The sequence below is a fragment of the Ambystoma mexicanum genome, chromosome 4p, assembly GCF_040938575.1.
Source record: "Ambystoma mexicanum isolate Mex_15411 chromosome 4p, UKY_AmexF1_1, whole genome shotgun sequence".
Lineage (NCBI taxonomy): Eukaryota > Metazoa > Chordata > Amphibia > Caudata > Ambystomatidae > Ambystoma > Ambystoma mexicanum.
This window is the reverse complement of record NC_090927.1, coordinates 103498189-103525485: the sequence shown is the minus strand read 5'-3', so window position 1 is coordinate 103525485 and position 27297 is coordinate 103498189. Positions and strand designations below refer to the sequence as shown.

Here is a 27297-nt window from a genome sequence, read left to right as displayed (position 1 = left end):
CATGAAACTACGACAACTAGTCAAAGGAGCAACGCACTCGGCAGGACACACCCTAGACGCAATTTTCGCCAAAGAAAAACTCATCACCACGGCACATCCGATACAAATACTATGGAGCGACCATCTCATCATCCCATTCGTGATCACTCTGCCTACCCAAGCCCACATCCAACACCCGAAACTCACAACCACCACCAAAAGAAACTGGAAACACGTAAAAAAAAAAAAAAAAAGCAACCTATTCGACCAACTGGAATTAACGAAACCCTCAACTACAGAACTGGAGCTAGCTGAACTAGACGGAAAAGCAGAGATACTACGATACTACACAAATGGATCGCAGATACGATAAGACAAGATCGCCCCAGAAAAACCGTTCACCCCATCAAAAAAAAGAGCAATGGCAAAATGGTTCACCCCACTATTAAACGACATGAAAAAGGAAAACAGAAAGATGGAATTGGAATGGAGGAAAGAATACAACCCAGGGAAAAAAACACTTTACCAGAAACAAATCTGTGCAACCAAGATTGAAATTCAAAAAGGCAAAGAAAAGACATTACGATGACAGAATCAACAATGCAACCAACACACAAAAAGAAATGTTTAGCATCATTGAAGAAATGAGAAACCCACCAGGCTGTGAAAATACCCCAACCCCCTCAGAAAAACCATGCAACGACCTGGCAGATCACTTAAAAAAAACCAAATCAACGACATCCGTCAAACCATACAAAAGCGACCAACCAACCACAACATACAACCCAACAAACCCAACTCGGAACCATAACACAAACTCAGAAGCGTTCCTAAAATATCAGCAGAGGCATTCGCAATGCTGGTTAAAAGAAGCAAGAAAGCGGGATCGCCCATGGACCCATGTCCACCAGATATCTACAAATCAATCCTCGTGCAAGGATCGCAAGCAGAACACTACAGAAACCTTCTAAATCTATCACTATCAACAGGGACTGTACCGAACATCTTCAAATCAGCATACATCAAGCCACTCTTAAAAAACACAAGTGGTGACCTAGATGACCTTTCCAACTGCAGGCCGATCTCCAACATCCCTACCCAGCGAAACTTCTAGAAACCTACGTATATAAACTAACCCAAGAACACGTAGAAAAACACCACCTGCTGGACCTAGCTCAAATCGGTTTCAGACCAGCGAGAGGAACGGAAACAGCACTACTATCCATCTGGGACGACCTCAAAACTAACGCAGACTCAAACACTACTTCAGACTTTATTCTGCTCGACCTCTCCGCAGCCTTTGACACAGTCAGCCACGACACACTGACCAAAAGACTAGAAAACATAGGCATAATAGACAGCACTACGCTGGACTAAATCATTCCTAACTGACAGAACAGAAACCGTATGGATAAAACCTTTCAAATCCACTCCACGAGTTAACTGTGGGTACCTCGAGGATCCTCACTTTCTCCACTATATTTCAACATCTACCAGACTCTTCAAAAAATACAACCTTACATGTTACAACTATGCAGATAACACTCAGATTGTCTACAAAATCAAAGACACCGATGCTGACCATTCAACCCTTACCGACTGTCTAAAATAAGTCTTCGACTGGATGGATGCCAACAACTTAAAAATCAACCCAGGCAAGACAGAAATCATGATCGTATCCAAAGACCAAGAGAACGAAACCACCATCCCATGGCCTACGGAAATGCACCAACACCATCGAAGGTAGTAAAAAATCTAGGAGTCCTAATGGACAACAACCTTCCTCTGGAGCCACAAATAAATGCAACAGTGAAGAAATGCTTCTTCCTCCTCCGGACAGCAAGAAGAATCCTACCTTTCCTCTCCTTCGCGCACAAAACACTCACTATCGTCGCCCTAATCATGTCCAAAATAGACTATGCAAACAGCCTCTACCTCGGAATACCTGAATAACTCATGAAGAAACTGCAACGGAACCAAAATGCAGCAGCAAGACTACGCCTCAAACTATCCAGAAGAGACCACATCACTCCAGCCCTATAAACCCTACACTGGCTACCAGTAAAACATTGCATCACCTTCAAAACAATGTGCATAACACACAGGACAATCAGCGGACAAGGAGCAGAATTCCTACAAAAGAAAATAACAGTATACAAATCAACGAGACCTCTCCAATCGGTCAACGAAATCTGCCTGGAACTCAAACCATACCTCAAGAAAAAAACTTGGAGGCACATCCTTCTACCACTTAGCCGCAAAAACCTGGAACATCCCAAAGTAAATAAACACTGAAGATCTAAAATTCAGGAAACCACTAAAAAACTGGCTCTACAACACCACAGACTAAACCTAGAAACCGAAACTGGAAAAGGATAACTAAACCGAAAAGACACTGCCATCCCTGACCCAGGAGAGTAAAGCCCACGGCAGCTGGATGGGTGACAGGATAGACAGGAACACAGGCGGCACGCACGGAGACTGAGTCAACTAACCCAGACAATCCCACCAACACCTTCGCCCGCCCCTTAATTTAATTACTGCCAGGTACCACATCAGTGTGGAATTGTGGAGATATTGGCAATCACCCCACTACCTGAGAGGTTGTCATTGGCAGATGCACTGGCCACAAGAGTCTGAATGGAGGATAAGGGGAGCTATTAGAGAGCATGTTAGAGGCGGGGGCTAAAGGAGTAAGGAACATAGGAACCTGTATGCCAATCAGACCCAGATCAGGACAGAGCCGCAACAGGGGGGACTCTGCAAGCCAAGCGCTTCAATTCTGGATAGACACAAACTAACCAACCCTACTAACAATTTCCCTTTCTGCATACACCTCTCAAACTCCAAACCAAACACAACCAAAACCTACAGCAAAACAAACCGCACAAACTTCACTACATTGCAACAACAAAACAAAAACACACACAGCCTTGCACAACAGTACACAACGACTACCGGCCGCAAACACCCCAGGCCCAGCCAACGGACCCACTGGGCTGAGGCCGCCAACAGCACATCACTGCTCTCTTGCACTCTTCCTGCTTCCTCCCACTAACTCAACCTCCCCTCCTCTTTCAGAGCCGCCAGAGCGCCAAGGGACCACTATGGTGGTGATAGTGCGCGGTACAAATGTCCTTTAACATTAACAAAGGGTCTGCAGGCGTCTCTGGTCATCATCTTCGGTTACTTCAGCTTCCAGTGGTTGACTTGATTTTCAATCTTCCTCAGCAGTTTACAGAAAAGGGCGTTTGGCTGTCCAATCAGGACAACCAGACCCCTAGTGGGAGCTGGTCTCCTTCAGGCACTCTGGCAGATACAGGACAGGGGGCGGAAAACTCCTCCCCCACTTCCTGCATGCCCAGACACCCTGGAGCCCAGGAGGGGACACCAAAGGGTTCCCACCAAAGGCAAAAACACACAGGCCTCCCCCTCCCAGAATGGTAGAAGGCTAACAAAGGACAACTATGCTAGTAATGGCGAAAAAAGAAAGCCCACCCCCAAGGTGGTACTTGGGTGCCCCCATTGTGCAGTACTGGGGCTATGGACATAGCCTGCGGTAGAAAAATCACAATAGTTGGTAGAACACACCCATTGCCACCAGCCATAACAAGGAGATTGTCTATGTGACTAAACAGTCACATGAGCAGAGACAAGGGGGATAGGGTAGTGTGTGCCAATCTCTCAAACTATAAAGATTTAAGAGATACCAAGTATCTCTCTATCCTTAAGTGCTGTAGTTACTCTAGGATAAAGAAAAAGGATCTCAAAAAGGGGGTGGGGGGTCCCTACGAGGCCCCAGCACCACTGCCCATAAGGAGCTGTGTGTTGGTTAGGGAGGATTCTCAGAAATGTGGCAATTCCTCTATCTTAGCTCCTTTGCTGGATCTTGAGGACTTTAATTCTTAACCTGGAGAGCGAGAGATCCTTCTTCAAACTCTCTCATGTATTTTGTCTATGCTATGAACACTTTCTTTTGGTTGTGGAGTCTGTCAAACTCCATAGGCATCACATTTTACATTGTGACACACAGCACCTTCAGTGCAGTGGCACAGGGAAGTCTTTCAGATTTCCCAAAGGTTTAAATACCTTTCTCTTGGGTAACTACAGTTTGAGAGCAGTAAAGTAAAATTGACTTTACTTACAATTGTAAATTTCTAGACCTAGCACACACTATCTTACAATAGGGTGCTGGAGGGGTTACTTAGTATTGCCTTTGGATAGTTTCTCATGTAACCTTTTTATTTTACCCTTTCCTCAATTAATGGCTGGTGGAAGTGGTTTACTTTTAATTACCGTGGCGTGCTTTTCCGCGGGCTGCATTCGCAGCTGCAGTAAAGTACCCAAGGGTGCAATTTTTTGTCAAAATGGCCCAGTCTTTCACCATTTCTTTGTGGAAAGGTCCTTCTTGAGAAACCAGGTTTGGTCCCTTTGTTCGTTTTGTCTTTGGCGGGATTCACGAGTGTAGCCCGTCTCTGGCTCCAGTGTGTCTGGCAGGGGCAGGAAGTGAGGAGGTGCCCGAAACTCCCGGTGCTTAATCCCCTTGCTTACAGGAACGCACCCAAAAGCTGCTTGGCCAGCTGGCTGTCCAGCATGGACAGCCACCCTGCTGTGTGACAGTTAGGCTGGGATGAATGGCAGAAACCTGCCTAAAAAGGGAGGCCTTTTGGCTTGGGAGGCAGAGTCGACCACTGGACGAAGGAATCCGAATAAGAACTTGGAAGAGATGCCTGCTGTAAACCCTGGACCATTGGTTTGCCCGGTGAATCCCTGCTGCTGTGCTGAAGCTCTGAATTCCGCTCGACTAGAGAAGCCCTGCAAGGAAGACTTCTCCCCTTGAGTTGGTTGGACCAATCAACTCCAAAGTGAACTCGTCGGGACATCCTCTGGGATCTAGCTGTACTTCCTTGCTGCTGCAGGGACCGAAGTGCCAGGGAGAGGAACACTAGATTGGAGTGCATCTCTTAAGTATGACCTGAGCTGCTGGAAGATCCTCAGGACTCCTAGTAAGCAGGACTGACCAAGCTTGAGCCACCTCAACAAAGTGCTGGACCCCAGATGCGAGGAAAGTCCAAAGTGGTATCCGAGAGCCAGCGGTGGTGCCATTTGTTGAGACGCGAAGAGCTGAAACCGTGAAATGTCCTTTTCTGTCACCAACCCGAGTACCCAGAAGACCTTCCTCTTGCCCCCACAACTGAGGCACAGGAACAACAGGATCTGTAGACCCACACAGAAGAAGCCAGCTGGAACCATTTCTTCTAACCAAAGGTACTGTACAGTCTAAGAACTTACCTCTTACTTAGCCTTACTTGATCTCAGTTGAGTCTGGTCTTGGTTGCTTCTGTAGAGTTGCTAACAGCATGTTTACCTCCGAAGCCTAATCAGCTCCTGGCCCTACATCGATTCTTCTTTTGCTACAATATCTTCTAAAACATTGTGCATGACTTTTACCTACCTGTAAGAAGTACTTCAGCTCACCTAAACGTTTGTCCAATTGACTTTGGCCTGGCTTCCTGAATGACTCTCCTCTCCTCCAGTTGTGTGGTTTTACCTTCCTTCTAGCAAAGGGTTAACTTTCTCTGCATTGGGGTTAGGGGAGGTTCAGAATAATTATGTGATCCCTTGTTTTATTTTAACAACCTTTTTCTTCGACATATTTCTAAGTATTGCTCTAAATGCAACAGTGATATATTAAGGTCCATAGTGTCCTAGCTATATAAGTCACCCGAGGGTGTCGGAAGTGTGTGTTCGTCATCCCAAATGGGTATTTGCTGATTTAGAGAAACTAAGTGTGTATTTTGGGAGCATATTTGTGTTACTATTATATTGCCCCTTCTGAAGAAGGCTTACTCAAACTGACTGTTAAATTGTTTAATCACGAAACCTTCTGTCTAAGTTTATTTGAATACTTGTCACTGTGAATCTCCAACTTCCCTACAGCTCACATTGACCCCTCTTGAGATAAGCCTGGCTGCTCATCACGCTACCAACCTATGTAGTACAGACTTCTAACAAAGGTTGGGTTCCTATTGCCAGGTGGTCAAGGATGTTGTAGTGCACCCAAAGAGTACTGCTCCAAATCTTGTCTAACATGCTTCAATAGTAAAATACAGATGACTTTAAGAGTTATGGAGGAACATATACTCCAGAAGATAGGTACAATACAAAGAATAGAGTGCCAAAAGACAGAGGCTCTAAGAAAGAGTGGAAAAAAGGGTTCCATGTGTTAAAATCATGGCAGAAATGCTGTGGTTTTGCCGCCGCGATCCATGTAAAGGATGCGGGGGACACCCCTGCACCCATTATACCATTTAAGGGGAGAGGTGGTGCGAGGGTGTCCCCCGCTCCCATTAAATGGTATAACAGGGTTCACCTTTACCGGGTCAAACCACAGCATTATTGCAGCGATTTTTCATATAGGCAACATTTTTGCCACGATTTTATCACTGCATACCGAAAAAAGTTCCACTCAATACCCTTTATTTCCAGAGTAAGTCCAGAAACAAAAGAGAAGGACTGGGATCGGGAGTTGACGTTGGTAGTGGTGGTGGTAGTAGTAGTAGTAGTGGCGGCAGTATCGACAGATGTACGTGCAAGCAGAGAGAGTGAAGCTGAAGGCTTGCACTGGAAGCAGAGCGGAAAGGCAGCCAAGTAAGGAAGAAGAAAGCGGAGACGGAAGAATCAAGGCAGACAGGCCAGACAGTAGTTGTAGCAACCGACAAAGCATGGAGAGGAGGGTGGGGGCTCCCGCGGACCAACAACTATTGATTATGAGCACTGATGCGGCTCTATGGCAGATGGAAACGGGAATGCCCTGTGAGTGAGGAAGACTGCCGAGAGCAAGACTACCACAGAAGCAGCCTTGGTTCTCAACACCCAGAACACATCTGTGCGGAGCAGCCAAGCTGCAGGAGAGCAGCTTTCCCGGATGGTGCCGGCAGCAACGAGCGCAAGAAAAAGGACAACGTCCCCATGAGTCACAAAGCAGTGAAGGAAGCCAAGACCAAAGGCGCTTAAGCAAGTACTGCAAAGGGAGAAAGGGGATGGGGCGGTTTGACAGTTAAAAACGACCGTATACATTTGTCTGGGATGTATTTCACTCTTAAATATTCCAGAAAAGGGCAAGTAAAGGAGTATTATTGGTCATTTATAACACGCTTACTACCCAGAGGTTTCTAATCACAGATATGGGGATCGAACCTGTGTTGCTCCGTGTCGTCTTGCTTCCAAGGTGAGCGTATTGCCCCAGAGCTATCCTCCCGAGACTTATACTCTCCACAAGCATGATTTAATGCACATTGACAAAGCCGAGGTTAAGTGAAGTTTTGTCAAACTTGGGGAAGGGATCTGCGGGAACCTGGTGAATCATTGTACTGAAAGGTGTTTTTTGGACTAGGCAAAGGGAGTTTGAGAGCAAGTGGTACATGGTGAGTAATGTTTGGGAATGTAAGACCCACGCTAGTACAGTTGGAAGGTACCAGAAGCATTCCACTTCCGTTAAAGACCCTTTTTCCATAAAATAGGACCAAGGACAAGTAAGCCAATATTACTTGCAACTTGGTAGCATCTCATTGGAATAGAAAATACTTTTATATAATAACTGTTGGGCAAGAATTGATGTAGTAACCCTTGGGGAGACTACACAACCCTCGTCGTCTTGGTATTAGGTAACCCACCTTTTGGTACAGGCCTGTACTACACAAGTTAGTAGTGTGACTGAGCAGCCAGGCTTCTCTCAAGAGTAATCGCTCAAGAGGGGTAAATGTGAGCTTTAGTGCTATAGCAATGAAATTCGCAAATACAAGTAGCCAAGTAACCCTTACACTCAACGTTTTGTTATAAATGATTAACATGCTTATTGAACAGTGGTTTTTAGATAATCATTCTTTAGAAAGGGCAATATATGCAACAATCAAATATACTTCAAAATACTTTTCCAGAATCAACACAAAGCTAGTAGATACTCTTGGGAGAAGCTTCTTACACACTTCCTATACCCGTAGGTGACTTTATTAACTAGGACAGTAATAGCATTTATATATCCCTAGTACACTTTGTAGATTGAGGTTTCACAGAAAGGAGAACGGTTAAAGAAAGGAAAAAGGTTAAACAGGTTCTCAGAGAATGTGAGCACTGAAATCTTCCAATGAAGTCTAGATAACAACCTTTCCCAGCAATGATGGTAACAAACCAAGGTATCACCTATGAGGGACAGTAAGTATCAAAGTCAAATGAAATGGACTAGAAGAGTCTGCAGGGAGCCAGGATGGGCAACGTCAATTGGAGCACAGTCTATGGAGCCGAGGAACTTAAAGTCTTGCACAAAATAAAGAGTTTGTTGAAGAAAAAGCACTGTAGGGTCACAAGCTGTTACACTTGTGAAGGGTCTAGCTGTAAGCAACTCTTACCAAGGTAGCTATCGCAAGTCTCAACTGAGAAGAGCAAACGTAAAGACACTGAGGTAAGTACCCCAAGTCAGAACAGTACCTTTGGTTAGAGGAAGAGTTGTCCAGCTGGCTTCTGTCTGGTTAGAGTGATGCGGATCCTGGGTTCCTAGGCCTCAGTCGTTGGGATAAGAGGGAGGACGTCTGGAGGACTCCTACAGCAGCAATTTGGAGGACGGGAACAGCTACAGGCTCTTTTCAGGTCAGCAGCACTTCGCAGGTTCAGCCTGCGGTAAACAGCACCACCGCAGATCCTGGACACCAGCTGGGCTTCCTTCACTCCTTGAGTCCTGCACTCTGGTGAGGGGACACTAGCTCCGGTCGTCCTGCTTCGGGAGGGTCTTTATGTGACTCCTGTAGCTTCTGGCCGGATCCCAGACGTTGCACTAAACTATGGATTTCTCGACCCCTGGCAGTCTGTTCCTGCAGCAGCAAAGTAGTACAGCCAGATGGGGAAGATGGTTCATTGGAGTTAGTCTCAGGGTTAGTTGGTCCCACTAACCCAAGGGAAGAAGTCGCCCCTTCCAGAGCTTCTCTTGTCGATCAGAAAAAGGCATTTCAGCAAAGCAGGGCGTCACCGGGGCCAATTCAAAGGTCTGGGAGGATGCAACAAGCTTTGTTCCCGGTTTCGTTGGGTTGTTTTTCCAGCGGTCGACTCAGTCTTCAGTCCGAAAATCCTCACGTTTTAAGCAGGTTTCTCCCTTTCATGCACAGCCTAGCTGCCACTCAACAGCAGGGTGGCTGTCCTGAAATGACAGCCAGCCAATCCGGACTAAGAAACGACAGGGGAGTGGCGGGAACCTCCCTCACTTCCTGCCCTTCCAGACACACTGGAGTCGGAGGTGGATTTCAGTACTGAAGCCCGCCATAGGGAAAAAGGAACAAAGGGCTCAAACCTAGCTTGGCGCACAGAGTAAAACCCAAGAAAGATCTCAAACAGAAAAAGGCAAAAAAAGAAGACTGGGCCATTTTGACAAAATGGTCACCCATGGGTGCTATACTGCAACTGAGGATTCAGCCTGCGGTATAAAAGCACAATGGTAGGATAATTAAACCACTGCCACCAGCCATTTAAAGTAGGGAGGGTAACAAAAAATGTTACATGAGTCAGTAGGATAAGGGGCTACTAAGTAACCCCCCAGCACACCACACAAGATGGTGTGTGTGATGCTGGAAATGCATCGGAGGGACAGCTCCATGCTGAATGTGACAGGTGCGTGGCATATCCTCCATTTTGGGATACCCCGGCCCTGCCATTGGGATCAGTTGGGATCCCAGTTGGGATCCATTGGGATCAGTTGATTCCTGATGGAAAACAAGATGGCCCCGGTGCTCTCTTGCTTTCTATTACCCATTACCTTGTTTTCCCAAAGTCCTGGGAAGCCCTGACTCTCTCCCTTCCCCCTGACTGGCTGTTGGGTGGAAATGCCATATATTGTGTTGTTGTGAAGGCCCGGCCAGACTAGCTGGAGCCTTCCCGGTGAAGTATATTGTGGGTACCTCCTGTGGGTGGGACCTGGGTGAATAGAATGTGACGAATATGCATTCTGTTTTGTGGGTGTCTAGTATCTGGTGGTTGACACAATGACTGAGACAACCCTGCCTGAAACCGGTATGAATGCAGCTTGGAGTGTTGAATGACTCGGTACTTGTCCCAATACACAACTTGTTGTGAGTGTCTGGAGAGAAGGAACAAGTTACTTACCTGTAACTGTTGTTCTCCAGCATGGGTCTGGCATGGATTCACATGCTCATGAATATTCCCCGTCGTCAGGCTAGGAATCCTCGGTAAAGAAAAAAACCAGTATCAGTTTCGTTTCTGATCTGTCTTTCGTAGTAATAATCAATCACTGGTCTCTGCGTCATACTGACCACAGCCAATGACTGCCCTCTACCCAAGCACCGCCTCTGGCAGCCATCTTCAGATTTGGAAGCACGTGAAGTGGCAGTATGACCATGTGAAGAGCCGCAGAGGGGTAGGCGGGAGGGTTCGCATGTGAATCCATGCCAGACCCATGCTGGAGAACAACAGTTACAGGTAAGTAACTTGTTCCTTCTCCAGCATGGGGTCTGGCATGGATTCACATGCTCATGAATAAAGAATACATAGCAGTACACACATGCACAACCACGGGAGGTGGCAAAGGCTCAACATTAAGCATTACATCAAACTCAACATTAAGCATCTTACCTCCTCACCAGGCTCACCTCAGACGAACAGGTTGCGCAGCACTGCTTGGCCGACCCTGGACTCCTCCCTGGAATCCCGATCGACGCAGTAGAATTTCGTGAAGGTGTGCGTCGACCTCCACGTAGCAGCCCTACATATGTCCAGCAGGGGCACACCAGAAAGGAACGCCGTGGTAGCTGCGATCGCTCTGGTGGAATGGGCTCTCGGACGGCCAGGCAGCGGTCGGTTTGCCAACCGATGACAGTACATGATACAGCCGAATAGCCATCTGGAAATGGAAGCCTTCGGGAGAGCCATCCCCTGATTGACAGGTCCAAAGTTCACAAAGAGTTGACATCTTCCGAAAACATTTCGTGCGGTCCACGTAGAACTTCAGCGCTCTAGCCACATCCAGCGAGTGCAAAGTCCTCTCAGCCGGCGACGAAGGCAACGGGAAGAACACAGGCAACACCAAGGGTTCGTTGAGATGGAAGTCCGACGGTACCTTGGGCATGAAGGAGGGGTGCGTCCTGAGCACTACCCTCGTGTCGTGAAAAGTCAAGTACGGGGCCTTGCAGGAAAGGGCCTGGATCTCTCCCACCCGTCGTGCGGAGGTGATGGCCACAAGAAACGCTGTTTTCCACGACAGAAACTTCAACGGGACCGAGTGCAGAGGCTCGAACGGAGGTCCCATGAGCTTGGTCAGCACCACGTTGAGCTCCCACGCCGGGGCCGGAGCCTTCACTGGCGGGAACGATCTGAACAGTCCCTTCATGAACTCTTTCACCAGACGATGAGACCACAAGGACGTCCGCCCCGTGGTTCTGGTGTATCGGGGGATCGCAGCAAGATTAATCTTGATGGACGCGTGTGCCAGACCAGCTTTGGCCAGCGTCAGCAGGTACGGCAGTACCTGGGGAGCCGTAATCCGTAGAGGGTTAATCTTCTGTGCGTGGCACCAGACAGAGAACCTCTTCCATTTGTGTCCGTAGCATTTAAGACTCGAGGACGCCCTGGCCTTTGCAAGAACCTCTCTGCAGTCGGCCGGTATGTCGTATCCCCCAAACTCTAGCGCTGCAGGAGCCAGGCCTGCAAGTTCAGCGATTTCGAGTCGTGGTGGAGGATGGCGCCTCCCTCCCTGGAGAGTAGATCCGCGTCCACCGCCAGCTTGATTGGTGGGGACGCTGACAAGTCCAGAAGGTCCGGGAACCATATCTGCCTCGGCCACGCAGGTGCGACGAGGATCATCCTGCACCGTGACCTCTTGAGCTGGTTGACGAGCCGGATTAGCAGTGGCAAAGGAGGGAACGCGTAGAGGAACAGGCCCTCCCAGGGGAACGAGAAAGCATTGCCCATGCTCCTCGCCTGGGGAAACCTGCTGGCGAACCTCCGGCACTTGGAGTTCGTCGCCGTCGCGAACAGGTCGATCTGGGGTGTGCCCCACCGTCGGAAGAGGCGATCCACTAGATCCTGCCATAGTTCCCACTCGTGGCACGAGCGCAGCTCCCTGCTGAGTGAGTCGGCGATGGTGTTTTTTATCCCTGCCAGATGAAACGGCACCAGAAACATCCTTTGGGCGACGGCCCAATGCCACAGGTCCTGCGCCTCCTTGGACAGTGCTGGGGACCTGGTTCCGCCCTGTTTCCTGATGTAAAACATGGTGGTGGTGTTGTCGGTGAAGATCCTCACCACCTTGCCCTTGAGGGACGGAAGGAAGGACCTGAGGGCCCAGAACACTGCACGGAGCTCCAGGACGTTGATATGGAGGGACTTCTCGTCGGGAGCCAAAGGCCTCTCGCGTGCAGATTTTCGGTGTGCGCTCCCCACCCTTCCAGGGAGGCATCCGTGGTCACTGTCTCCTGGTGGCCTGGGGTCTGGAAGTCCATGCCCGCCGTCAGATGCACGCGGGTGCCCCACCACCGGATCGCTCGTCGGAAACTCTCATGGAGTGTGATCCTCTCCTCGAAGTTGCCCGCCGTTTGGATCCAGCGCGCGTCCAGGAACTCCTGCAACGGGCGCATCCGGAGCCTGCACATGGGAATGAGGTAGATGCAAGAAGACATCATTCCGAGGAGGGACTTGATGGACCTCACCTTGGCCGCGTCGGCAACCAACATCCGCTGCACCTTGCCCAGGATGGCCCTGGTCCTTTACTCCGACGGGGAGGCCAGAAGGGACACTGTCGAGCTTCGCTCCCAGAAACAGTGCGACTTGCGCGGGTACCAGGTGGGACTTGGCGTAGTTCACGGAGAATCCCAGGTCCGTGAGAAGTTGGACGGTCCTTGCCGTGTGCTCCACGGCGAGCTCCCTCGTCTTGGCTCGGATGAGCCAGTCGTCCAGGTAGGGGTAGACGTGGATCCCCTCTCGGCGCAGCTGCGCCGCCACTGGTGCAAGGCACTTGGTGAATACCCTGGGTGCCGACCGTAGACCGAAGGGAAGGGCTCTGAACTGATAGTGACGCCCTTGGACCACGAACCTGAGAAATTTTCGGTGCCCCTTTAGGATGGGAATATGGAAGTAGGCATCCTCCAAGTCCAACGACGACAGGAAGTCGCCCTCCTCCAGCTGACCCAGGACGTGCTGGAGGGTGACCATCCGGAACTTCTGCGCCTTGATGAACTTGTTCAGCGGTCGTAGGTCTAGGATGGGGCGCCATCCTCCCGTCTTCTTCTTCACGAGGAAGTATCTTGAGTAAACTCCGGAACCCCGAAGCCCCTTTGGGACGAGTTCGATGGCGCCCTTCCTGAGCATCGCCTTTACCTCCAGGAGAAGCTGAGGGACGTGAAGCTCTTTCCTGGCCACAGGGGGGACGCGCGGGCACCTCCTTTGAAACTGGAGCGCGTGACCCTGGGCTAGAGCGTCCAGCACCCAACGGTCTGTGGAGATGGACTCCCACACGCTGACGAAGCTCGCCAGCCGGCCTCCCACCGGGGTGCTTCGGTGGGGGCCCGACCCCACAGCCGCTTCATCCTGCTTAGACAAAGCTTTGCCGCCTTGACCTCCTTGGCGACGGCGGGGTCCGCCCGACTTGCCTCGTCCCCTGTAAGCTTCCTGAGACGACGAACGGGCCCCTTGACGGTAGGTGTAAAATCCGCCGCCGGAACCTTTGGAGGCGCCCTTGCCTCCGCCGCTCCGAAAGGGCGGCCGCCGTTGCTGGAGAACCCAGAGAGCCCGGGCCTTCTCCGTGTCCGCTTTAATGGCTTGAAGGGAATCGTCCACTGTTTTCCCAAACAGGTTGTTCCCATCGAACGGCATGTCCAGGACTCTGGTCTGTACGTCTTGACGGAAGTCCGTAGCCTTGAGCCATCCGCGCCGCCTAAGGCACACACCGTTGCCCAACTGGCGAAATCCAGTGTCGGCGATGTCCGTTGCAATCGTGATGGCGTGGTCCGACGCCACCTCACCTTCCTGCAAGATCTCTAGGGCATCCGCCCTCTTGTCGTCCGGTAGGAAGTCCAGCAGGGGAGCCAGTTTGTACCACAGCTCCCTGTCGTAGCGGGCTACGATAGCTAAAGCGTTGGCCGCCTTAATCGTCGTCGCTGCATACGAGATGACCCTGCGCCCTATCGTATCCAATTTATTTCCCTCGCCTTCCGGCGGGGAAGTCGACGTGGAGGCCGCACCCCCCCCCCACTTTCTTCCTGGCCGCCGCGGAGACGACGGAGTCCGGGGTAGGCTGTGCCCGGATGCACAAGGGGGCCGCGTCCGGGACCCGGTACTTCTTCTCGTACCGGTCTCTTCTAGCCGGCATCGTGGATGGGTTCTTGAGGAGGGCAAGGCCCTCATCCCAAATATCGTCCAGCAGAGGCACCGCGAGGACCGTCTTCCTCTTGGCCTTGCGCCGCTGATAAAGGAAACCTTCCTTCTTCTCCTCAGGGCAGAGCTGGAAGAGCTCGGATGCCCTGGCGATCATGGAGTGAAAAGATCCAATCTCGTCGGGCGGGGAAGCCCGGGTGGGAGGTGACTAAGGCAGATCCTCGTCGTACACCTCGTCGTCCGTACCCGTCGCGGCCGTGTCAGTCCCCGTGTCATCCCCTCGAGTCGTGGACGGGGAGGAGGGCTGAACGGGGCGCGACGGCTGAAAAGGAGGTGGAGGGTGAATCCTTCTCTTGTTAGGAGGGGGGCTGCCCGAAGGCCCTGGTTCCGGGTCCCCCGACGGGAGTGGTTCCTCCACTGGTAACGGCAGTCTCGTCCTTATCTCTGAGCATAAGGACTGTATAGCCAACAAAATGGCCGCCGAGTTGTCTTGCGGCGCTGGTAGAGGGGAGTCCGACGGGCGGTCAGGGGCCCCGTCGGTTCCCTCGACGATGTCGTCTCCTGCGTCGGGATCCCTCCCGACGGGCTGGTCTTCTTCCACGCCAACGCCGTGGTTTAAGACCTCGATCAGTTCTTCCTCAGAGGTTGAGGCCGAATCCACGACGACCTCCTGCCCCACCTTTTTCTTCTCCGTCGGAGGTTTCACGGGGGTCCTGTCAATGGGCATAAAAGAGGGCTCCCTCCGCGGTGGCAGGGAGACTCTGAGCCCCGAGGTCGCCGCCACTGGTGTAGCCTCCACAGGCTGAGCCAGGGCCGCCGTGACTGTCTCGATAGAGGCCTTGGCCGGATGGATTAAGGCTTTCACCACCTTAGGTGCGCTCACCGCCTTCTCCTTGAGGGGGGGGGGGAAACACTGCCTCGCTCCCCCTCCGCCTTCGAGCTTGACCGGGGCCTCTCCAGGAGCTTCGCCGGATGCTCGGCCTTCCACTTACCCGACCCAGAGCGTTGGCTCGTGGTTGATGGTGCCGGGGGGGGTGCGCCCTGCCTGGCGCCCGTAGAGCCCGACCGTTCGGCGCTCCCGGTGCCAGCGGACTCGCGGTGCTTGGCCTTGTGTTGGACCCCCGTCGCCGGGGCGTCCTCAAAGGTCTTAGAAGACCGCTCGGATTTCTTCCTCTTCTTCTCGCCGGACGGGCTCTTCCCTTCCAGCCAGTTGGCGAGACGTTGATGGCGGTCCTTCATGGTCCGCTCCGACATGTTGCCGCAAAACGCACAGTCCTTCTCCACGTGCGTCTTGTCCTCATGTAGGCAGTAAAGACAAAAGGAGTGTTCGTCTTCCTTAAAGACATTCTGCAGCTGGCATCCAGGGCAGACCCTGAACAGCTTTCCGGGCGTCGAGCTTCCCTTCTCCTGGGCCATGACCGAGATGGGCCTGAGAAACTTCTGGAATCCTCCAAAGCGTAGCTCGACGAAATCTTCACCCTTGAGGGGCGTGGACGAATCCGACACGGGTCCCCGTTGATCGGATGGAGAGTCGGTGGAGCTTGAGGCTCTTTTGACCGAAAAAACGAAGTTTTTGAGAAAAAATAGCACTAACGCTCGAGAGCAATAGCACGAGGATCCCAACACATGAACGTGCGGTAAAAATCTGAAGATGGCTGCCAGAGGCAGTGCTTGGGTAGAGGGCAGTCATTGGCTGGGGACAGTATGACGCAGAGACCAGTGATTGGTTACTACTACGAAAGACAGATCAGAAACGAAACTGCTACTGTTTTTTTTTCTTTACCGAGGATTCCCAGCCAGACGACGGGGAATATTCATGAGCATGTGAATCCATGCCAGACCCCATGCTGGAGAAATAAAACTACCGTGAGGACTATTAGAAGGCTGCAAAGATATAGCCAAGTATTCCTTATTTCCCCCCGCCAATGACTTTTGTGGTATATTGTGTGAGGGTCGGGTTTTTGCACACAGGACTGAACATTTATTCAGGACATCCTGACAAAGATGGGTCCACTAGTTAGTTTTGTTGAGGCAAGTAAACCACTCGGAGTTAGGGCAAAGGGGGCATATTTCCAATCCCCTTCATCTTTTAAATAAAGAAATTGTGAAGCACACCACTGTGCCAATCTCTTATACTCGGGAAGCTCACACGTAGTACTCTGCAATGTATACTTTGTATGTCATTTGTGTTCAAACAGGCACCCTGGCTTTTAATAAATATAAATTAATGACCACAAAGTACACTTACCGTTACATCAGTCAAAAGCATACAAAAGCAATATACTTCACAAGATGAAGTGTTCAATTTCAAGTGGAACAAGTAGAGAAACCAGTAACTGCAATTAATCCAGAGAGCACTAACTTGCACATTGAAAAAAAAATGCGTATTCTGAAACTTCTATAGTATAAATGGTTGCACATATGTTACTCACCTTTCTTGTCTCCAACTCTGCAGGTTCTGGTGTGGGGGTCTTCACAGATGGAGGAATAATGGGGGACTTCACAACCTCTTGCTGTGGTTGCTGATGTCTAGGCATCCCAAATGCTGTGAGGGGGTAGATTCCATTCCTACAAAGGGAAGATAATACAATTTGTCATCTAAAATCACGTATGCCAAACACAAAAATAACTTTCATACCAGCTGAGTAGACTGCGACCAAAATAAAATGAGTGTTGGTGAAATAGCTTCCAACTGTCCCACTGTCAGAAGGCAAACTTTGGCCGGTAGTGGCGTTTAAATTAACGCTGATGTGGGATTTGTAGACATGCATGACATGTAAAAAGGACAAATAACAGCATTAAAAGTAAGTGCTAATGGAAAGAAATGAAGGACATTGACCCTCACAAAATAGGGCCGGTTAGCAACCACAAACGTGTGAATTTGAATACCTGTTCTCTTTACAATCTGGAACCATAACACAGTGTACACATCAGGAAAAATAATCCTACATTAAGAAGAACAAGTTACTTACCAACTGTAACGTTCTTCAACTGGATGTTCCTCCCAAGTATTCCTCATCTTATGATATTCGTATCTCGCCAGCTTTGCTGCTTTGGAAAAAAAATTCTCGGCAGAGGGCGCTGTGCACGAGGTTGTGGTGTTGATGTCCCTCGACGGGCTGCATACCATGGCGAAGTCACCATCAGTATATGTAGCTTGTGGCGCGCCAGTTGGCTTCAGTTCTATTTTTTCGAGGAAATATTCGAGGAACACCCAGGCGTGCCTCATGACTGAAAAACTCTTTGTGAGAGAGAAGTGTAACTAAAAAACTGTACTGCAGGGTAGGATGGGAGGGGCGATGAGTAATACGTGGGAGGACCATCCAGTCGAAAGACCGTTACAGTTGGTAAGTAACTTGTTCTTCGAACCGATTGTGTCCTCCCACTTATTCCACATCCTATGATAGACTCCCATAGCAGTGCTAATTTTGGAGGTGGGAGTACTAATTACTTCTCTCATGGACGGAATGGAGCACCGCCTTAGCAAATAATCCATCATTGGAAGAAGCATCCAAGCAGTAATGCTTGATGAAGGTACGCACGGATGCCCATATTGCAGCTGAACCAATATCCGTTGCAGGCACTCCCCTCTTCAGAGCTGCAGAAGTAGCCATACCCCCAGTGGAACAGGCTCAAGTCCATACGGCGGGTCCTTTCCCGCCAATCTGTAGCACTCCACTATAGACAAAATGATCCAGCAGGATATGTTTTGTTTTGTTACTGCTAATCCCAATTTATGGCCAGTATAACCCACAAAAAGTTGGTCATCCTGACGCAATTTTGACATTCTTGATATATAAAAACCGAGAGCCCTTTCTGGGTCCAGTCTATGAAACCTCTAATTTGCCCAAATGTGGATGAGGGTAGAACGTTGGTAATATGATTTTTTGTGACAAGTGAAAGTCAAACTACTTTTGGTAAGAAAGAAGGTTTAACCTTAAGTACCACCTTGTCTTTGTGAAAGTTTGTGTACAGAGGTTTGCATGAGAGAGCCGGCAACTCACTAACCCTCCGGGCTGATGTTAAGGCCACAAGGATAGTTTCTAATGTTAGAAGCCTCAAGCGACAGAAATGCAGAGGCTCAAAGGTATGCAAGTTAGAAACTTAAGTACAAGATTTAAATCCCAAGTTGGGACATGAAAAGGGACAGGAGGGTATACATTAGTGGGCCTTTTAGGAATTGAATGATTAATGGAATTTTGAAGTAAGAGTGCAAAGATTCAAACGGAGCACCCATGAGAAATCTCAAAACCAAAGAAAGACAAAACCATTGGAATGGAGCACTGAAAAGGATCAACATTGTGATCCCTGCACCAGTCGCAGAATTTACGGCAATGATACAGGGATTTTGTTGATGGTTGCCTGGCCGAAAGCAACACCTCCATCACGTCATCCGGGAGGTCCCAATCCTTATACCTCAACCTTTCAGATACCAAGCGTGAAGGTTGAGAGTCTTGACCTCTGGATGGAGAACCTGAACCACCCCCCACACAACCCCCAAGAGAGCAGATCCTCTCGGTAGGGCAGTCGGCGTGGAGGACAGATTGACATTTCCATAAGGTCCGGGTACCACGCTCTCCTGGCCCAATCCGGAGCAATGAGGATCATGCGGGAACCAAACCTCCGCAACACTTGAGGAATGACAGGGACTGGAGGAAACGCGTACAGCAGTGGGAATGACCAATCGACCACAAACGCGTCTCCTAATGCTCCTCTTGGAGGAAATTGCCTTGAGCAGAACCTCTTGCACTTCCGGTTGACACTGGTGGCGAAAAGATCCACTTGCGGAGTTCCCCAAAGGGCGAAGATATCCTGAAGGACTTCCTGAGCCAACTCCCACTCTTGAGAGACTGCTCTGCCTGCTCAGAGTGTCCGCCGCTGCATTTTCATCGCCGGCCAGATGTACTGCCGAGATCGAAATTTCCTGCTGGAAGGTCCAGAACCAGAGCTGCATTGCCTCTCTGCACAACGGGAGTGATCCTGCCCCCCACCCCCCTTTTTTGTTGGGGTAATGCATGGCCACTGTGTTGTGTCATGACCAAGACACTCTTCCCCCGTACAGAGGGCAGAAAAGCCTTCATGGCCAGCCTAATGGCTTATCGCTCTAACAGATTGATGTGGAATCTGGATCCGATGGAGACCAACGACCGCTGGCTGTCAAGTTGTTGGCATGAGCGCCCCATCCTGTGAGGGAAGCGTCCATCACTACAGTCACCTCCGGCCAAGGTTGCCAAAACTGTTCCCCCTTCATCAGGTTCCCTTCGTTCACCCACCACAGCAGGTCCTGGGAGACAAAGTGTGGGATCTGAACAGGATCTGTCATCCTGCCGGAGAACTGCGACCACAGCATCTTGAGGACCCATTGCAGGGATCTCATCCGCAGCCTGGCCTCTGGCACCAGAAAAATGCAGGAAGCCATGAGGCCGAGCAACCATAAGAACTCGAAAGCCGGGACACTCTGGGCATATTGAAACTTGTCCACCATCTTTACAATGTGATGAACACTTCCCCAAGGACGTGTCCAACACAGCCCCGATGTACTGGAGCTGTTGGGAAGGTGTCAGGTGCGACTTAATTCAGGGAGAAGCCCAGTCTGTGGAGAGTGCGGCAGGTGACACCGAGATGATCCAAAGCTAGCTCAGCAGAGCGCGCCCGGATCAGTCGTCCAGGTAGGGGTAGATGTGAATCCCCCTGCGCCCGAGGTATGCTGCCACTATTACCATGAGCTTGGTGAAGACCCTCTGGCAGAGGTCAATCCGCAAGGCAGGACCCGAAACTGAGTGCGAGTCGCAAGCCGCAAACCTCAGGTACTTTGTTGGCAGGATGAATCGGCACATGAAAGTAAGCATCCTTGAGGTCCAGAGACACCAACCAATCCTGAAGTTGAAGGGCCTGGAGCACTTGAGAACGAGTGACCATCTTGAACTTGTCCTTCCTGAGAAGTTTGTTCAACCAACGCAAGTCCATGATGGGTCTCAATCCAAAAAAAAATAAGGGGAATACCAACCCTCTCCGCTACAGGCACCAGTTCTATGGCACATTTCTCCAGCCGGGACAAGATTTCCTGCGCAAAGAGCGGATCTAGACTCTTCAACAAGTGTTTCCCCCAATGGATCCTTGTGAGGCCGCTGGAAGGAAGGAAAGGCAATGGTATCCAGAACCCACGCATCTGAAGTCGGAGGAACATCCCGTCGAAAGAACATTACCAAGTAAGAAGTAACTTGTTCTTCGAAGGGATTGTGTCCTCCGACGTATTCCTTATCTTTGATAGACTCCCATAGCAGTGGTATGTAATTGGAGGAGGGAGTGATAGTGTTATGTATCCCTTTAGGGATGGACCAAGTGTAATACGGCCTTGCCAAATCTGGACTTTTGAGCAGTGGAGGAATCCAGATTGTAAAATTTTGTGAATGTATGTGCGGACGACCATGTGGCAGCCGCACATATGTCCCGGACCAGTACCCCTCTCTGGAGAGCTGAAGAAGCTGCAATACCCCTGGTTGAATGAGCCCTGAGGTTTTGGGGTGGCTCTTTCCCTGCTAGTCTATAACATTCCAGGATGGCCAAGATAATCCACCTGGAGATGGTTTGTTTTGTTATGGGTAGTCCCAACTTGTGATCCGAGTATCCTACAAACAGCTGGTCTGCTTGCCTGATCCTAGCCATTCTGCTGACATAAAAGCTGAGAGCTCGCCTAGGGTCCAGCCTGTGTAGCCTTTCCTCCTCTTTCCCCGGATGGGGAGGAGGGTAGAATGAAGGCAAGGTAATTTTCTGAGTGATATGGAATTCAGAAACCACCTTTGGGAGAAAAGTAGGCTTCACCTGGAGGACAACCTTGTCCTTGTGGAAGATTGTATGTGGGGGTTTACAGGAGAGAGCTTGTAGCTCACTCACCCTCCTAGCATATGTTAGTGCTACAAGTAGGACAGTTTTAAGTGTGAGAAATCCCCATGCGCAAGAGTGAAGTGGCTCGAATGGAGTGCCCATTAAGAAGTTTAAGACTAAATTTAAGTCCCATAATGGAACCTGGAATGGTTTTGGAGGGTAAACATTAGTTAGACCCTTGAGAAATTGTACCACTAGAGGAATTTTGAAATACGATGGTTCCTCCGCAGTGCGCTTGAAGATAGAAAGCGCTGAGAGATAGCCTTTTACAGTGCCAACTTGAAGGCCTCAGTTTGCCAAGTAGAGTAGAAACGATAACACCGTTCGTGTACCACATGAAAAAGGGTCAATATTCTCTTCTCTACACCAGCTGCAAAACTTGTTCCAACGGCAGCGGTATAAAGACTTTGTTGCTGGTCTTCTGGCCGAAAGCAACACCTCCATGACGTCATCAGGGAGATCCCAATCCTTGTACCTCAACCTTTCAGAAGCCAAGCGTGAAGGTTGAGGGTTCTGGTGTCTGGATGGAGAACCTGACCTCCCTTCTGCGAGAGAAGATTCTCTTTGAGTGGAAGACGGATTGGAGGACAGATGGACATATCTAGAAGGTCTGGGTACCACGTTCTCCTGGCCCAGTCCGGGGCAATTAGGATCATGGTTTTCCGGAATCTTCTCAACCTCCTGATCATTTGAGGAATAACAGGGACTGGTGGAAACGCGTAGAGGAGTGGAAACTCCCAGTCCACTACGAACGAGTCTCCTAGAGCTCCTCTCGGGGGAAATTCCCTTGAACAGAACAGATCGCACTTCCTGTTGGTGCTTGCGGCGAACAGATCCACCTGAGGGGTTCCCCAAAGGGCGAAGATCTCTTGAAGGACTTCCTGAGCTAGCTCCCATTCGTGGGAGACTGCGCTCTGCTTGCTCAGAGCGTCCGCTGTCAAATTCCTCTCTCCGGCTAGGTGGACTGCCGATAGAGAGATTCCTTCCCGAATTGCCCAAAACCAGAGCTGCATTGCCTCTCTGCACAGTGGCAGTGATCCTATGCCTCCTCTTTTGTTGAGGTAGTGCATGGCCACCGTGTTGTCCGTCATTATCAGGACATTTATCCCCTGTACTGTTGGCAGGAAAGCTTTCAGAGCTAGTCTGATCGCTCTCAGCTCTAATAGGTTGATATGTAGTCTGGACTCCGATGGAGACCAACGACCGCTGATGGTCAAGCCGCTGGCATGGGCTCCCCAACCTGTGAGCGAGGCGTCTGACTACTGAGATCTACGGCCATGGTTGCCAAAACAGTTCTCCTTTCAAGATGTTCTCTGAATAGGCCCACCATTGAAGGTCGTGGGCTACCTTGTGTGGAATCCGGAGGAGGTCTGACATTCTCCCTGAGAATTGTGACCACTGACTTCTCAGTGCCCACTGAAGAGATCTCATTCTTAGGCGAGCCTCTGGCACAAGGAAGATGCAGGATGCCATGAGGCCTAGCAACCTCAAAGTCGAAGGCTTGGAGACGCTGGGCATTCTGAAACTTGGTGACCATCTGTAGAATATCTTGAGCCCTCACCTCTGGTGGCGAGGCTTTTCCCAGGGAAGTGTCCAGGACACCTCCAATGAACTGGAGTCTCTGAGATGGTATCATCTGTGACTTCTTTAAATTGAGGGAGAAGCCCAGTCTGTGAAGGAAGAGGCAGACATAATCTAGCGGGGTCCGGGCCTGTTCCGAAGATACGGCCCTGATCAGCCAATCGTCCAGGTAGGGATAGACGTTGATCCCTTCCCTCCTTAGACTCGCCGCCACTACCGACATCAGCTTGGTGAAGACCCTCGGGGCGGAGGTCAGCCCAAATGGCAGAACTCGAAATTGATAGAGAGTTGCCAATTGCGAACCTCAGGTATTTCCTGTGCTTGAGATGGATTGGCACATGGAAATAAGCGTCCTGAAGGTCCAGAGATACCAGCCAGTCCTGGAGCTGGGGGGCCTGAAGGATCTGAGAGAGAGTTACCATCTTGAACTGGTCCTGTCTTGTGTGTGAAGGCCTCAGAGTGGTTTGGGGGCTGCTGATGCAGATGCCGAGGGTAGAGAGGCACCTGCTGCGGTCTTAGTACCTTTGACCCGTCCACCTCGGGTGCCTCTTTGAGCCGGCTGTCTTCTGCCTTTTCAGAATGCGGAATAATAGCGAAAGGACTTTCCTCTCCCAGAGGTTCCTGAGGGGCGAAAAGGCGTTTGGCGGATAGCAGCTCCTAAGGATTTTGCTGCTGCTTTAGAAGTCTAACTTTTCCAGACTGTCATCAGCCTTTTTTCCGAATAATGAAGAGCCGTCAAAGGGCATATTCAAAAGTCTGGCCTGTACATCTGGAGCAAAGCCAGACTTTCGCAACCACGCATGCCTGCGGATTGTTGTACTAGCCGCCATGGCCCTGCTGATACTGTCAGCGGAATCGATGCCAGTTTGAAGAGACTCGCACATGGCATCTTTGCCATCTTGAATGTTAAGGAAGGCTTCCTATTCCTCCCCATCAGGTATGCAGTCAGCCGCTGATGAAGCACACTCCAATAATGTGCGACTGAACTTGGCGAGCGTACAGGTGGCGTTGATGGACTTCAACACCATACTACAGGCAGAAAAGACTTTCTTTGCCATAGAGTCATACCTCTTGTCAACCCTGTCCTGTGGGACAGTAGGGTAAGCAGTCCTACTGCTGGATGAAGTTGCCGCTTGAACCACCAGGCTCTCTGGGGTCGGGTGTTTTGACAGGTATTCAGGGTCAGCAGCCGCTACCCTATACTTTGTCGACAGTCTTTTATTGACTGCTGGGATGACTTCGGCAGTCTCCCAATTGGATGCAATTTTTCTTTGTAGGGCTGCATGTAAGGGGACCACCGGGTCCTCCTGTGGGCCTTTGTCCAATATATCCGTTAGATCATCCTGTTGGAAAACAGGTGAAGGCGCATAAACTCAATTCTTGCCATCAGGGTTTTATATGGTGTCTCGGCATGTTCCCCTGGGTCTGGCTTTACAAATTCCACTTCTGGAGAAGTGTCAAGTCCACTGGCCTCATGAAGTGAGTCCTGTAGTTCCTTCAGCCTCCTTTCTTCAGAGGTCAAATCCTCTGCAGCAGGCAGTGAGGAGCTCTGTAAACCAAAAGTTTCTTGGTCAGTCTTCTCTTTCTTCATAAATTGAAGAAAGACCAGGGTATTCTGATCTCTGAAATGGAGTAAAGCCCATCTCTAGGGCCGAAGGAGCCATACTCGTCGTTATTGGACGAGAAAATGTCGAAGTCGTCGACGCCGATGTAACCGGCCTCGAAGGCACCGAAAATGGCGTCGAAAAAACTGGAAGGGTCTCGAAGAATTCGAGAGGATCGGGATCCTACTCGAGGGCATCGACGAGGGTCTCGGCGTTATGCCGGAGGCCCTTGAAAACACCGTTGGCTGTGGAGCCTTGGTCCTCTCTTTCATCGGCATCGACGATGGCGGCGAGTCGATCGACCAATGCGTCGAGGAACCCTTCGACAACGGCGTCGATGGAGCCGACCCGTGCGTCGAAGGAATCTTCGACGGCAGCGAAGGAACCCTCGAAGACGGTGCCTTCTTACCCGACGGCTCATGGCGCTCTCGGGTGGAATGTTTCACCGGGTGCTGCGACTCGCGGCGTTTGGATTTTTTGGGTTTTTCACCCAGGGTATCACCCTCAGCTGTCTTCGAGGGGGTCGAGGCCGCGTTCTCGAAGACAGTTAACATTTTCTTTCTGAATTCCTCCCACTCAGCTTCAGAACTGTGTTTGGTGGGACAGGAAACTCTTTCTGAGGACACCGAAGATGCCGAGGAATGGACCTTCAATGTCTTTTTTGAGTGTCTAGATCTCGACAAATGGTGGGCGCTGCTTCGAGATCTAAATGGGAGTGTTTGACGGCGAGGAGACGAATGCCTCGACCCGGCCGACGAAACCTTCGAGGAGGAGTTGGCCGACTTACCTCTCTCGAGCTTCCCCTTTCGCTCCTTCAGGGCTTTCGCCGTCATGGACATGCAGTCCTCACACTCCTAACAATGGTGCTCGGACCCCAAGCACCATAAACAGACCCTGTGTGGATCCGTTATTGACATGTTTTTACCGCAGTCTCGACATTTCTTGAAGCCGGATCGCGGCGTCGTCGGTTCTGATGAAGAAGCCATCGAGAACGATAAGGAATATTCGTCGAAATAGATTTAGATAAATCTGACTGAACTGAGCAACGACGTTCCGAGGCCCCACGAAGCGTGGAAAAATGGAACTGAGCATCGGACGCAGCGCGTGTCTATTTATGGGCATGGTGACGTCGGCGCCGATACTGTGGTCGTCGAGGGACATCGACTCGGCGGACGTCGATGCGCAGCGCCCTCTACAGAAAAAATTTGAGGCCAGTAAGCTGGAAACATAGATCACAGATAAGGAATACGTCGGAGGACACAATCCCTTCGAACAACAGTTACAGGTAAGTAACTTGTTCCTTCTCCAGCATGGGGTCTGGCATGGATTCACATGCTCATGAATATAAGAATACATAGCAGTACACACATGCACAACCACGGGAGGTGGCAAGGCTCAACATTAAGCATTACATAAAACTCAACATCAAGCATCTCATACCTCCTCACCAGGCTCACCTTAAGCGAACAGGTTGCGCAGCACTGCCTGGCCGACTCTGGACCCCTCCCTGGAATCCCGGTCGACGCAGTAGAATCTCGTGAAGGTGTGCGTCGACCTCCACGTAGCAGCCCTGCAGATGTCCAGCAGGGGCACACCAGACAAGAACGCCGTGGTAACAGCTATCGCTCTGGTCGAATGGGCTCTGGTCGGCCGGGCAACGGTCGGTTTGCCAACCGATGACAGTGCATGATGCAGCCGGAGAGCCATCTAGAAATGGAAGCCTTGGAGAGAGCCTTCCCTTGGTTCACAGGTCCAAATTTCACAAACAGCTGTGATGTCTTCTGAAAACACTTTGTTTGGTCCACGTAGAACTTCAGCGCTCTGGCTACATCCAGCGAGTGCAAAGTCATCTCGGCTGGCAACGAAGGCGACAGGAAGAAAACTGGCAACACCAAGGGCACGCTGAGATGAAGTCCGACGGCACCTTGGGCATGAAGGAGGGGTGCGTCCTCAGCACCACCCTCGTCTCGTGAAAAGTCAAGTATGGAGGCTTGCAGGATAGGGCCTGAATCTCTCCCACGCGTCGTGCGGAGGTGATGGCCACAAGGAACAATGTCTTCCACGACAGGAACTTCAACGGAGCCGAATGCAAAAGCTCGAATGGCGGGCCCATGAGCCTGGTCAGCACTACGTTGAGCTCCCACACCGGGGCTGGAGCCTTCACCCTCGGGAACGATCGGAACAGTCCTTTCATAAACTCCTTCACCAGGTGATGAGACCACAGGGATGACCGTCCTGCAGTTCTGGTGTATCGGGAAATCGCTGCCAGATGTATCTTAATGGAAGCATGAGCCAGTCCAGCTTTGGCCAGCGACAGCAAGACGGTAGCACTTGAGGGGCAGTAATCCGTAGAGGGTTAATCTTCTGTGCACGGCACCAGACAGAGAACCTCTTCCACTTGTGTCCGTAGCACTTGAGAATTGAGGACGGCCTGGCCTTTGCAAGAACCTCTCTGCATTCGGCCGGGATCTCGTACCCTCCAAACTCTAGTGCTGCAGGAGCCAGGCCTGCAAGTTCAGCTACACTGGGTCGTGATGAAGAATGGCGCCTCCTTCTCTGGAGAGAAGATCTGCGTCTGACGACAGTTTGACTGGTGGGGACGCTGACAAGTCCAGAAGGTCGGGGAACCAGATTCGTCTCAGCTTACCTCAGTGCTACGAGGATCATCCTGCACCGGAACCTCTTGAGTTGGTTGATGAGCCTGAGCAGCAACTGCAACGGCGGGAACGCATACAGGAACAGGCCGTGCCAGGGGAACGAGAAAGCATCGCCCATGCTCCTCGGCTGGGGGAACCTGCTGGCGAACCTCTGGCACTTGGAGTTTGTCGCCGTCGCGAACAGGTCGATTTGGGGTTTGCCCCATTGATGGAAGTTGATC

General features: G+C 50.7%; 1 protein-coding gene across 6 annotated transcripts in view; it reads right to left on the bottom strand.

The window, feature by feature from the left end:
- NRBP1 (nuclear receptor binding protein 1) overlaps positions 1-27297 on the bottom strand; it is a 1221009-nt gene that overhangs the window by 624739 nt on the left and 568973 nt on the right. For all 6 annotated transcript variants that reach the window (XM_069605466.1, XM_069605470.1, XM_069605464.1 and 3 more), the window contains one exon: positions 16782-16917. In XM_069605466.1, coding sequence (XP_069461567.1) covers positions 16782-16917 — 136 coding nt within the window. The remainder of the gene's footprint in view (positions 1-16781; positions 16918-27297) is intronic.